Here is a 14,312-nt window from a genome sequence, read left to right on the forward strand (position 1 = left end):
GGGTGCGTGTGGGAAGCAACCAATCGATGTGTCCCTCTCACATGGATGTGTCTCTCTCTCTCTCCCTCCCTCCTCCCCCTCTCTCTCCCTTCCCCCTCCCCCCTCTCCCTCCCTCCCCTCTTCCCAAAAAAAGCAATAGAAAAAAATATCCTCGGGTGAGGATTAAAAAATAAAACTAAAATTTGAATTTTAGAGAGAGAGGAGGGGAGAGGAGGAGAGAGAGAAACATTGATGTGAGAGTGAAACATTGATGAGCTGCCTCTGCATGCCTCCTACCGGGGATGGAGCCTGCAACTTGGGTGTGTGCCCTGACCGGAAATTGAACCGGCAGCCTTTCTGTGCACAGTACTGTGCCCAGCCAACTGAGCCACACCAGCCAGGGTTGGACTTCCCTCATCTTGTATGAGGATGGAAGGTTCTATCAGAGGAGAGTTTAACTCCAGGCATTTGTCCTTGTTCCACTGCGTCCCTCTGACTCAGGTTTGTTCAGCCTAAAGGGCTTGGGGCGCCCCCTGCTTGCTTTATTACTTTCTAGAAGCAAGGGGGGGGGGAGGGCAAGGAGGACAGTAGGTGCAGAAAGGTTACTGTGCCCAGTACCCAGTGTTTTTGAGCAGCAAAATGACTTTCCCTAGGCCATGTACTTGGTCAGGACCTGGGTGCCCGGTCTTCCATACCAGCTGCTTCCTACACGATGGAAGGGGCCCTTCCTCCCTGACTGTATGCCTCCGGCCTCCATGCAGGTCAGCATCTCGAGTACCCTCCACATGCAGAGCCCTGGGTCTGTGCAAGGAGGGCGTTAAATATGGAGTCATCGTGTGATTGGAGCTTGCCCAGGAAGTTCTGGAGGACCTCCAAGAGAAGGTGACAGGGCTACAGGGGAAGAGAGGAAGGGTGCTCTGGGTCTCAGGAGCCATGGAGGTCAGAGAGAAATCCTTTCTGCCCATGTTCTGGGGGTGGCAAAGGCCAGCATGGCATGACTGGGGAGATGGAGAAGTGTGACAAGGCTGCAGACATTGTAAGGGGCTCATGGGCTCCATACGGAGTTTAGACTTTTTCTGGAAGGCTCTGGGAAACCTTGAAGGGGTGTAAGCAGGCGGGAGACCACAGCAAATCAACTGTATTAAAAACTGTGACTGGGAGGTGATTGGAGGCTCGGCTTATACCCGCAGGACCACTGGTCAGTGTCTCTGAGACAGGTGTTTCTGTGTCTGCCTCTTTCTGAGGCTGCCAATTCTTCTGAGGCATTCCTGGGTGCTGGGCCTGGGGTAAGGTGGTGAGCAGGGCATTTCCTTGAAGCCAGGACCAGGGAGCCCTCTGTGTTTCAGACTCCCCCAGATTCTGCTTCCTGGATCCCAGGGTGCTGTCCAGGGAGCTGACGAGGAGGTTGGCTGTGGTGGGCAGGGAGCAGGCCGCTGTCACCCCTAGAGCTGCCCCTTCCCAGCCTCCCTCATCTCCTGGCCAGCTCCTCCTTCAGCCCTGTCTTTCAGCACATGGTCCTTGTGCTGCTGTCAGTAGCTATGGAAGCAGCCAGACTTCTGAGCCAGATATCCATCAGGGCCTTTTGTGACCCCTCAGCAACCCTCCTGCACATAACCTGTCTTGATTGGGAGTCTGTTTTGGCAACCTCCCTGGGCCACAGCTACACTGTCTCGATCACCCTCATTCTCCCTGCTGTGCCCTTCCAAGGAAAATCATTCCTCCTGTGTGTCTCACACTGAACACTTTGAACACTTCTCATCACCAAGTATGTGTGTGTGCGAGGTGCTTTCCACACACCAAACTGAGTGTCCTGTAATTCAACTCAGTTCTGACACTACCTCCCTGGAGGTAGTGTCAGATCCCACTGGCTAAGAGCTCAGTCCCACAAGACTGTTTTTTACTCTCCGCATGCAAATAGTAGATCTAGGTTGTCATCTGTGCTTCTGAGCATCTGGCTAGAGATTGGGTTTTCCCATGACCCCATCAGGTTTGTCAGATCTGCTAGAGCAGCTCACAGTACTCAGGAAAACAGTGTATTTACTAGGTTAATGTCAAAGGATATAACTCAGGAACAGCAGATGGAAGAGATGCATAGGGCAAAATGTGTGGGAAGAGGCATGAAGCTTCTACATTCTCCCCAGGTGTGCCACTCTCCCCAAATCTCCAGGTGTTCACCAACCTGAAAGCTCTCAGAACCCAGTCCTTTTGGGTTTTCATGGAGGCTTTATTATGTAGACATTATTGATTAAGTCTTTGGCTATTGACAGCTGTGAGGTGGGGGAGACTCAAATGTTGTAACCCTAATTACTTGGTCCCTCAGACAACCAGCCTTCATCCTTAGGGGCTTTCCCAAAGGTTTCTTCACTAACATACCCTGCAGTGGTTGAAAGGGGCTTGTTATGAAGCACAAAAGACACCTTTATCGTTCTTATCACTTAGGAAATTCTGACAGTTTTAGGAGCTCTGTGCCAGGAACAGGTACCAAAATATATATTATGAATCCCAGTATCACAGCTTCCTTCTCTCTCTTCCCATGTGCTATTTCCTCTCATTGGATAATTTGTTCTCAGTCTCTACTAGGCTGTTTCAGGTGCCACATCTAGGTTGTCACCATGGCCCTGCTCCTCTGGCCTCAGCGCCCATTACTTGGGGATCTTCGTAACTGCCACCCAGCTCACCCCATCTCCTCTGGGATGTGGATGGTGTCTCTAGCCCAGTGTCTGGTGAGCAAATGAGGAAGCAGGTGGAGAAGGGGGCTCAGCACCCAGCCTCCTGCACCTGTAGTTTTATTTTATTTTTATTTTTAAATATATATATCTTTATTGATTTCAGAGAGAGGAAAGGAGAGGAAGAGAGAGAGATAGAAACATCAATGATGAGAGAGTCATTTGATCGGCTGTAGCCTGCAACTCAACTCGGGCATGTGCCCTGACTCGATTCCCTATCGCCTGGATCCTAGGTCGACGCTCAACCGCTGAGCCACGCCCGGCCGGGCATCTGTAGTTTTAGATGTCCCTGCTAGGCTTGTAATAAAGTTTTATTGGCACATAGCTACATTTGCTCTGTTACATATTTATTGTTTGTGGCAGAGTTAAATTGTAGTAGCAGAGGTTATATGGCCCACAAAGCCGAACATGTTTACCATCTGGTCCTTTTCAGAGAAAGTTGGTCAGCCCCTGTTCTAGGAAGCCCAGAGAGGTTGGACAGCTTGTCAGGAGCACAGACCCTGGAGCCAGTCATCTGAGCCACTCACTTATGTGTGACCTTGAGCTAGATGCTTAACCTTTCTGAGCCCATCTCCGCATTTGAGCAGATGGGAGCAGTGACAGTAGGTACACGGGCTTACTATGAGGGGTTCATCTAAAGTGCAGTAACAGAGCGTGGCACCTAGAGAGTGTTGTTATTCATAGTCTGACATCCCAGTCCCGGAAGGGTATGGGCAGGGGCTGGGCCTGGCTCCCATGGAACCTCTGTGTTTATGACATGGATTTGTAGGGGCCTTGCTTCCCTGGGAGCAAGATAGGTGGGGCAGTTTCCAGTCCCACCTGGCTTCCACCTGGGCACACCCAGTGGTGATGTCCCTGGTGATTTTGGTCCCTCATCCCTGGGCCACAGAGCTTCAGTAAGACAGACTTGGCAGAGTGGCAGGTGGGAAGGAGGCCAGCCCTGTGGTGTCCAGCTGGGACCCAGGAGCAGGGCACACATTAGTAGTAGCATGATTGATATCGCTCAGTCCGGGGCCATCTTCATGTTCCCAGTTTAGACCCTGCCTAGGGAGATCCTCTCCGGAGAACGCTGATTCAGACACTGGGCCTGGTCACAGCTCAGCTGTTGTTCCTATTACTGCAGGGAAAAGGGACACAGCTCTGCCAATCCCAATCAGTGGGACCCCAGCACAGCCTCCCAGCCACAGCCCCTTTTGTGGTGACCCCCACTTAAAATGTCACAGCAGCCTGCTAGCTCCTCTCCCGCTTCCTGTCCCCCACCTCTCTGGGCCATGTGCACACAGCCCCTGAATAAACAGGCTGATGTGACCAGGCTGGTGCTTTCTACATTGGTTTCTGGATTCAGGACACAGAGGCCTTGAGTTCCTGCCTCTTCTGTGGCTCACCTACGGACTGAATAAAGGGTGACTTGAGAGGATGGTGCCTGCCTTTGAGTCTGCCAGCAGGTTTCTTGACAGGGCTGTGCCTGTGGGGGGACCTAATCATCATTGCTGGGTGTAGGCCCTTTTCCAGAGGGTAGAAGCTCTCCCAGGACACTCCCCCCTTGGGGAGCCACTAGGGAGCTAGGAGGTAGGGTGTGCATTCCAGTTGTGCTCCGCCTGGCCACAGTTGGCTGTGGATAGTGGGTGAGCCTGAGCTCCATGTGCAGCAGACTACTGGCAGGTAGAGGCACAGTGTCACCTCCACCCATTGTCCTTAGCGCCCATCCTAGTGAGGGGATGGGAGAGGGGGAAAAGGGGAACCACATGTATAAAGGCTAGGGAGTAGAGAGGCTGATGAATGAGGGGTACAGGTCATGCATGGCCTCACCTTCCAGTCTGAGAGCTAGGACTTCTGAAACTTTTGAAAGCATGTAGGAACATGACCCAGCTTTCACTTTTTTTTTTAAATATATCTTTATTGATTTCAGAGAGAGGAAAGGAGAGGGAGAGAGAGAGACAAACATCAATGATGAGAGAGTCATCGATCGAGCCCGCAACCCGGGCACGTGCCCTGACCGGGAATCAAACCCCGATCGCCTGGATCCCAGGTCGATGCTCAACCGCTGAGCCACGCCCGGCCGGGCAGCTTTTGCTTCTTTGTCAGATATTTACTGACCACCTCCTATGTACCAGGGGAGACTGGCCTGTGGGGTGGCATAGTTGTGACTCACAAAAGTCTGGTTTCCCAAGCTTTGGGAGCCACTGCCGTGATGGGATAGGTCAGGTTGCCCTTAGCCCCTGCTTCCCTCAAGCCCAGCCTCTCTGGATGCAGCCAAGCTTTGCTCAGCCACAGGTCCTTGTGGTCGCCTGTTCTGCTCTGGGTTGCAGGGTGCACCTAAGGCAACTGGTCAGGTTGCCAGGCTGCTTTGTAAACAGAGGCCCTCACTGGTCTGCTCACTGTCACCCTGGCACAGCCAATGGATTGGCTTATCTTCTGCCCCAGGAGGGGCGTGGGCATGGGCATGGGCAGCAGGCCAAGGTTTGGGGTTCCTTCCTGGGACCTGCTTAGGAGTACCTTGTCATGGGTCTCCTGTGGGTGCAGCATGGCTGTGAGCCTGCAGCAGTGCCCTGCCAGTATGCTCCTCCGTCCCTCCCATGGTTAGGAGGCTGGCCATGCCCTCTCCCCACCCCCAGGAGGGCAGCACCTGGCTCCTGAGGTGTGAGGCAGTTGGGCACAACCTGCCCTATGGCTTGAGGAGTAGCTCTCCTTCAGGGCCTGGCCCTGGCCCGGGGCTCATACTACACTGGAGGAGAGCAAGGGGCCCAGTGAACACCCGTAGGCCCTTTATATCTGTATTCACTCCTTGGGAACATTTTCCTTTTTCTATTGAGATAAAATTCACATAACTTAAACCATTTTAAAGCATACAGTTTAGTGGCATTTAGTACATTCCCACTGTCGTGTAACCATCCCCTCCATCTAGTTCCAAAACATTTTCATCATCCCAACGAAAACCTTGTATCCATTAAGCAATCATTCCCCATCCTCCCTCCTCCCAGCCCCTGGCAACCACCAGTTTGCTTTTTGTCTCTAGATTTGTCAATTCTGGATGTTTCATATAAATGGAATTATATATAATGTGACTTGTGTCTGGGTTCTTTCACTGGGCACAATGTCTCTGAGGTTCATACATCTTGTAGATGTGTCAAGGCTTCATTCCTTTTTATGGCTGAATGATAATGTATGGATGGACCACACTGTGTTTATCCATTCTCCAGTTGATGAACATTTGAGTTGTTTCTACTTTTTGGCTATTGTGAGTAGTACTACTTTGAATGTTTGCATACAAGTATTTGAATACCTGCTTTCAGTTCTTTTGGGTCTGTAGCTAGGAGTGGTATTGCTAAGTCAAATGGCAACTCTATTTTTAACTTTTTGAGGAATTGTTAAATTGTTTTCCACCGTTTTTGGTTTCTACCATGCAGGGTATGAGAGTTCCAATTTCTCCATATTCTTGCCAATACTTATTTTCACTCCCTTTTTTTGTTTGTTTTAAATCAGCCATCCTAGTGTTGTATGTGTGTTTTTTAGTTTTTATGGTTTTTTTTTATTGATTTAGAGAGAGGAAGGGAGAGGGATAGAGAGAGAAACATTGATGTGAGAAACATTGATCGGCTTCCTCCTGTACGGACCTGGACCAGGCCAGGGATTGAACCCACAACCTGGGCATGTGCGCTGACTGGTTATTGAACCTGCAGCCTTTTGGTGTATGGGATGATGCACCAACCAATTGAGGCACACCGGCCAGGGCTCATAGTGGTTTTGATTTGCGTTTCCCGATGACTAATGTATTTTCATGGGCTTGTTGGCCATTTATATGTCGTCTTTGGAGAAACCTGTCTTCAAGTCCTTTGCACATTTTTTTCCTTTTTTTAAAAAAATCCTGAACCGAAGACATGCTTAGAGAGAGGAAGGAAGAGAGAGAAACATAGTTGTGAGAGAGACACATCAATTGGTTGCCTCCCACATGCACCCTGACCTGGGTTGGGGATCAAGCCTGCAACTGAGGTATGTGCCCTTGACCGGAATAAAACCTGAGACCTTCAGTCTGCAGGCCAACGCTCTAAGCACTGAGCCAAATCGGCTAGGGCGAATAGGGTTATCTTTTTGTTGTTAAAAGTTCTTTGTATATTCTGGATGCTAGAATATGCAGGTAAATGATTTGCAAATACTTTCTTCCATCCTGTAGGTTGTCTTTTCACTTTCTTGATAGTGCCCTTTGATGCACAGAAGTTTATAATTTTGCCCTGGCCGGTATGGCTCAGTGGTTGGCATGTCAGCCCTTGCACTGAAAGGTCTCGGGTTCGATTTCCGGTCAAGGGCATGTACCTGGGTTGCAGGTTCAATCCCAGCCCGGTTGGGGCATATGCGGGAGGCAACCAATTGATGTGTCTTTCTCACGTCCATGCTTTTCTCTCTCTCTTTCTCCTCCCCCCACTCCCTCCCTCCAACTCTCTCTCAAAATCAATGAGAAAAAAAAATCCTCTAGTGACGATTACCAACCAAAAAAAGATTTTAATTTTTATGAAGTTCCAATTTATGTAACTTTTCTTTTGATACTCTTGCTTTTGGTACCACCTCTAGAAATCTTTTAACAAATTCTTTGCCAAATTATGAATATTTACTCCAGTGTTGTGTTCTAGAAGTTTTATAGTTTTCACTCTTTTTTTTTTTTTTAAATATATCTTTATTGATTTCAGAGAGAGGAAGGGAGAAGGAGAGGGAGGGATAGAAACATCAGTGATGAGAGAGTCATTGATCGGCTGTGAGCCCGCAATCTGGGCATGTGCCCTGACCGGGAATCGAACCCTGATCGCCTGGATCCTAGGTTGGCACTCAACCGCTGAGCCACGCCCGGCTGGGTGTTTTCACTCTTATATTTAGGTCATTAATCCATTTGAGTTAGGTTTTATGTATGGTATGAGGTAGGGCTTAAACTTCATTCTGTTGCATGTGGAGATCCAGTTATCCCAGCACCATTCATTGACAAGACTGTTTTCTTCCCACGGAATGTTCTTGGCACCCTTGTTAAAAATCAATTGATGTAAACGTAAGGGTTCGTTTCAGGACTCTAGTACTATTCCATTGATTTATATGTTTGTCCTTTTGCCAGGACTATTCTGTTTTCATTACTGTACCTTTATAGTAAGTTTTGAAATCAGGAAGTTTGAGTCTTTCAACTTTGTTCTTTTTCAAGACTGTTCTGGCGATGCTGGGTGATGGGGAACATTTTGCAACATTTGTACCTGTGCTTCTCTCTGAACATATATTTTGTTATTGATTTGATGAGCTACTTCAAAGCAAGTTGTAGACATTATGAAAATCCACTTGAAATTGTCCCATATGTATCTTCTAAGAATAAGGGCATTCTACAGAATCACATCCATATCATTTAAAATGATCACATCTATAGTTCATACTTATGTTTCCCCAGTTGTCCTTTATAGCTCTTGAAAATTTTTTCCTTACGCTCCAGTCCAGGGTCACACTTGGCATTTGATGGTTACATCTCTTTAGTCTTCCTCCTTCTGGAATAGTTCCCAGCAATTTTGGTATTTCTTGAGATTGGTCATTTTGAAGAGACCAAGCAGGTTGTTTTACAGACTGCCTCATGATCAATCTGGCACTGTCTGTTGTCTCCTTGTGATGGGACCAGGGTAAAATTTTTGCTCATAATGCATGACACACACCATGTCCATCCTGCTGTATTACATCAGGACCACAGTGTTATACGGGTTCGTCCTGTTCCTGTGATGGTAAGTTTTACATTGTGCTGAAGTGGGCGCACCTGTTATGTGTACCTGTTGAATGAATGACTAGTAACAGTAATGGTGGTGGGTACGTGGATGCAGTGCTTCATGTGTGTGCACTGGACCCTGTATCTGCCCCACCATTAGCCCCATTTGACACATTAGAAAACAAAGGCTTACAGAGGCTAGGTGACTTGCCTGAGTGCCACACTAAGCATCATAGGTGGACATGAACCTAGGCTTTCCAGCCTCAGTGGCCATGCTCATAATCACTATGCCACATAAGTGCAAGGAGGAGAGGGTTCAGCTGAAGGAAGCAGAGGTGCCACCAAGAATTCTTTCTTTACCCCCATCCCAGCCCTACTCAACTCAGAAGGCCAATAGCCTCCCCCCGCAGGTGACACAGAAGGATTGGCAAATGAATGCCGACTCCCTCAGCTGGGCCTGGGCACCCGCCAGGGTCCTGGGACCCTCTGATCATACCAAAGTTGCCCTTCTGTTGCTGTGCCCACTGGATGAACAGGGGGCCTGGCGCCAGGACGTGCCTTATTGAGGGAATGTCCTAGGTCAGGATTTCTGCCCCTCCAACTCCTGGCACCCCTCTCCCCTGGTTGCCCTATGGATAGTCCTCTCTCACTGGACAGGCTGTGTCCCTGTGTCCCCACTGCCTGATTGGCCATCACCTTGTCCTCAGCATTGGCTGGGCAGGCAGGCACATGGCAGCACTTTCAGGGAGGGACTTGTGGCACCCCGGAGAACTGGAAACGAGGGAAGGGGGAGGGTGGTGAGATCAGGACTCAAAGGCAGCTGACTGGGAGCCTTGCTCACTGTCCCTGTGGCCTGCCGGCTCATGCCTACTTCTGTCCTTGTAGATGAAGATATATGTGTGTTCAAATGCTCGCTGTCCCGTGAGACGGAGTGCAGCCGCGTGGGCAAGCAGTCCTTCATCATCACCCTGGGCTGCAACAGCGTCCTCATCCAGTTCGCCACACCCAATGGTATGTGTCCCTTCTCTCCTGGTGGCACACAGAACACCCAGAGCCAGGAGGTCTTATGCTCTAGGCTGTGGCTGGTGGGGGCCTGGAGCCTGGTTAAATTGTAACCCACCCATCTATACAAGCAAAAGCTCCATTGTAGTTCAAAATCATATTCCCATGTAGAGATGTGTCCCTGGTCAGCACGTTCTTGGTTCCTAGAATGCTCTGCTCCAGACCCTCCCTCACTGGCTCCTTTGTGTCCTTCTGCACTTGGCTTATGTCCTCTCCTCCAAGAGGCCTGTTCTAACCACCAGACTGGGCTGCACCCCAGTCCTGTAGGAGGAGCTTGTCAGGATGGGGCATGGGGCCTGGCACTCCCAACAGCAAAGGGTGGGAGTGAGACGAAGTCCTGAGGCAGGCAGAGGTTCTGTACTGAGCACAGAGTGAAGTCATTGGAAGATTCTAAGTATCTGTCTGAGAGGACACAAGCAGACACATCAGGTTACTGAGGAGGGCTTGTGGTGGCTCAGGGTAGGGGGTTGGGTAGCAGTGGAGGTGGTAGGATGCCCGGGCTGGAAACCTCTTGAAGGTCCAGTAACAGGGCTTGGTCACTGCAGAGCAGAAGTCAGTGGGTTTGGTGGGCGGTAGAGGCTTATGTGGGAAAGTTCAAGTTGGAGAGGCCACCTGCCCACAGCCACCACCAGCTCCCAGGAGCCCCCTCCCTTGGCTCAGTGCCCCAGGGAGGGGATTCCCCATGACCCAGACAAGCCTTGGGCTACCCACCCTTGTGTACTATACGCTCACTCCACGTCCCTGTCCCCCAATTGCTGGCATTTACTTTCTGTCTCTGATTCTCTTGTTCTTTTTTTGACTTGATATAAGTTAGCGGTCATCATTCTGTGTTAATATAGTTAATTTTAAAGGCTACATAACATCCAGTCCTACAGACCCATGGTGATTGGTTCTCTGGCGTGCTGCTGTGTCCACTGAGGTCCATCAGTCCCCTATTGCGGGATATTGAGGTGGCATCCCTTGTGTCCACTGCCATTCACAGACACTGCTGTGCACTGTTGGGTGACTTGCTAAGGTGAATCCCGGAAATCTGTTGCCCAGCTGGGCAGGCTTGTACCCTGCAAAGGCTCCAGCCACACACAGCCCTTTGGTAAGGCAGCACCCAGGCCCACTGCTACGAGCTTCATGGAGCACACTCACCCCAGAGTGTGAGATGCCTGCTTTGTGTCAGCAACCAAGTGACAGGCTTGGCTGCCCTTCTTTCCCTTAAGTTTCATTGATTGTGTTTTTTTTTTAAAAAGAAATTGCCAAGTAACACATGCTCAGTGCAAGAAAATCAGGGTGTGCAGCTAGACAGAGGGCCACGGGCCCATACAAACCCTCCCATCCCCAACAAGGCCATACATGACCTAGCTTCCCCCTTCCAGATTTCTGTTCTTTCTACAACATCTTGAAGACCTGCCGGGGCCATACCCTGGAGCGGTCGGTGTTCAGCGAGCGGACGGAGGAGTCCTCCGCCGTGCAATATTTCCAGGTGGGTACATGTGGTCCCTGGGAGGCCGCGTAGCACAGGGCAGGCCCACCTGGGTTCACGTCCTGGCTCTGCCCCTTACTAGTTGCGTAACCTTGGGCAGGTTTCCTCCGCTTGCTGGGCCTCAGTTCCCTCATCTGTGAAATGGAGATGCCAGGGCCTGCCTAGGAGGGTTGCTGGAAGGACTTGAGTACAGATGAAGTTCAGGTCCACAGGCATTTTGAGTAATGAAAGCACAGATAGAATGTACCGACCACATAGGGCATGCCAGGCACTGGTCCAAGCGCTTTCACACACATGGAAGTGCTTGAGCCCTCCCAACAACTCTAGGAGGTAAGTACTATTATTGTCCCCATTTTGCAGATGAGAAAACTGAGGCTCAGAGAGGTTAAGTGACTTGCTCCAAGTCACACAGCTAATATGCAACAGAGCCAAGATGGGAAGCCAGGCCTGCCTGATGCCAAAGCCTGTGCCCCTGCCCAAGTGCCACGCTGCCTCCCGATCGCCCGTTGTCTTACAGAGAGACCCCGCAGCACCTCACCCGCCTGGCGCTCTGAGTCCTAGGGTTCTGTTTGATCTACTCTGCTTCTTTGGGGTCCCTAAGATGGGGCAGGTGGCCCCCAATCCCAGAACTCTGCCTGTGGCAAATCTTGAGTTCTGCTGGTGGATTCCAGGTCCAGGTGGCATCCAGCTGTGTCCTTTCGCCATGGTGATGGTGGAGGTGTCCCTCCTGGGGGCTGCCTCTGGCTTCTCGCTCCCTCTCCTGGAGTAGCCAGCAGCTGCTAGAGGGATTTGGGCCAGTAAAAAGGGTGCAGCCTCCTGCGGGAGGTTTGTGCCCAAGGTGGCCCTTCTGTCTCAGGCCGGCCAGGGACTTGGCCATTTGTGCTGCTGTGTGCCTTGTGCCATTCGTATGTCTCTGTTCCAGTTTTATGGCTACCTGTCCCAGCAGCAGAACATGATGCAGGACTACGTGCGGACAGGCACCTACCAGCGTGCGATACTGCAGAACCACACGGACTTCAAGGACAAGGTGAGCAGGGTCTGCCCTGCCTCCCTCCTCCCTCTCCCTCACGCCCCTTCTCTCAGGCTCTGTGCCTGCCTCACTGTGGCAGTTGCCTTTCTCTTTTTGCTTGTGGATTTAATCTATTTTTTCCTGATTACAAAAGCAAATTCTACTTTTTGTAAAAACAACCCAGCATGTACAGTATAGACATGAAAGGTTTCTGTCATTTCCCTCAACCACTGCCCAATTTTTCCCATGCATGTACCAGCATATATATTTTAGAGTTAATCATACACACACACGGATTATTTTACTATATACTTTTCCTGCAAAATTCTTTTTCTTCACTTAATATATGCGTTGGGACATATTATCAAGTCACATGGATATAATGTAATTTATCTAGTTACTTCCCTAGTTTCTTTTAAGATCTTTTTAATGGTACCAAGTAGTATACAGTGAGTTCTGAATATCATCAATAGGTTCTGTGATTTTAAGTGAAATTACATAAAAGGAAACCAGTTTACCTTAGGCTAATTGATATAAACGAGTTAGGTTTCTATGCATCTCATCAACATTATAACAAACGATGTTGGATGAAATGATGTTGAGGATGTGCTCTATGCTCATGATTAAAAAGAGAGAGAGCAATACACAGTATCTATGTTCAGAAGTGGAAGTTTATTCCCTTCCTCACCATTTTGATCCAAATGAGAGCTTGTGTTTTTCTCGACTTATCTTTGGGAGGTCTCAACATGATCCACGTGGATCTGCCTCATCCATTGCCTTGGTCATGCCCCTTCAAGCATTGCTAAGAATCCTCTTAGTACACTAAGTCCCCTGGGCCCCAGGGCCTGACCCCTGTAGCCTGGGAAGATGTCCTGGACACAGCAGCATGCCTGTCAGGGTCATCCTGGTGTCCCCAGTTTCCTCCTGGCTGCTGGTGTATGCTGTGCTGGAGAGTGCTTGGGGCCCGGGAAGCACATGCTACTTCAGCAAAATCCCTTCCAGTATTCCCAGGATGCCAGTCCATTTCCTGGTTCATCCAGAGCTCTGAGAGGCACCCCGAGGCCCTCCCACCCAACTATTGCAGCACTCCTCTGGGTGTTCACTGTGTGCCCACTGCTGCACCCAGAGCAGTTCTGCATTAGAAACACATACATGTCACCACCAGGAACTTTTATCTTGATTCTGCTGACATGGAAGCAGTCAGACAAATCCAGAAAGAGGGATGCTCTACCACATACTAGCCTAGACTCTTCCAAAAGCTCAAGGTTGGGTGCCCTTCAGAGGGCGTCCAGCTGGCCCCAGGGCTTTGGCAGTTCACCTGCCCCAGCCCAGCCACTGGTTGATTCTTCTGGCTAGGGTCAGTATGCAACCAGAAGACACTGCCATCAACACCCCTAATACCCTTTGGGCCCCTTTCCCTCTTTGAGGGCTACAGAGTTCCCAGAAGGACACCTCTTGGCTGCTGCACCATTTTCCGGGGAGGAGCACAGTACTCAGCCCAGCTGATTCAGAGGCCATGGGGCCCATGGGGTTGGGACCGAGTAACCTTTCCCTGAGGACTCCTCCAGTACTCAGGAATATCCTATGGGGCTTAGAATCGGGGACTGCCCACCTCCTGCCCTCTGTGTGGGCCTCAGTAGTCATGCTGCAGGGCTCAGAGATGTCCTTTACCTAGTGAGTGCTCATTTCTAGAGAAACTGCAGGCTCACTTGTGACAGCCAGGTGTCCACCATGCTGCATAGATAGTTCACAGCCCAATCAGTTCTTGAATCAGGGTCTGAGAGCATGTGATGGTTTTAACATCCTAGCTATCTTCAGATCCAGAACTGGGGGCTCCCATGTGCTCCAGGTTTTCTCAGAAACCGAGCTCTGGGCAGCTGGCCCATGCCAAGGGGAGACAGGCTGCAGGGCCCAGTGTGCTCCCAGCTGCATGAGTCTGCAAGGAGCCAGAGCCTGGTGACGTGATCACTTCACCGGTGTCTTGTTCTCATTGCTCCATCTTTCCTCAGATCGTTCTTGATGTTGGCTGTGGCTCTGGAATACTGTCATTTTTTGCTGCCCAAGCTGGAGCAAGGAAGATCTATGCGGTAGAGGCTAGCACCATGGCTCAGCATGCCGAGGTCAGTGGCCCACTGCGACCTCGGCCTGTCCTTGCCCTTTAGCTCTATGCCCACTCCCACCTGGGGAAGCTGGTCCTGCTGGGAGCCCCTAGGAGACCTGACCCCCTGGATTCAGGGGAATCTGGGGACATCACTTCTCTTTGGTCTCTTATCCCCAAAACCTGGGCCTGAGGGGGTGTCCCCTCCATGACTGGTGGTCAACTATCGGGTTCAGGGGTGGTTT

At 50.3% G+C, this 14,312-nt stretch overlaps 1 protein-coding gene across 2 annotated transcripts in view; it reads left to right on the forward strand.

Moving 5' to 3' along the window:
- The window catches only part of CARM1 (coactivator associated arginine methyltransferase 1), a 41,812-nt gene that overhangs the window by 16,675 nt on the left and 10,825 nt on the right, over window positions 1-14,312 (forward strand). For both annotated transcript variants that reach the window (XM_087816724.1, XM_087816725.1), the window contains exons 2-5: window positions 9,310-9,435; window positions 10,854-10,960; window positions 11,883-11,987; window positions 13,979-14,089. In XM_087816724.1, coding sequence (XP_087672850.1) covers window positions 9,310-9,435; window positions 10,854-10,960; window positions 11,883-11,987; window positions 13,979-14,089 — 449 coding nt within the window. The remainder of the gene's footprint in view (window positions 1-9,309; window positions 9,436-10,853; window positions 10,961-11,882; window positions 11,988-13,978; window positions 14,090-14,312) is intronic.

This window comes from Miniopterus natalensis, chromosome 4 (assembly GCF_054644295.1).
Source record: "Miniopterus natalensis isolate mMinNat1 chromosome 4, mMinNat1.hap1, whole genome shotgun sequence".
In the NCBI taxonomy this organism is placed as follows: Eukaryota; Metazoa; Chordata; class Mammalia; order Chiroptera; family Miniopteridae; genus Miniopterus; species Miniopterus natalensis.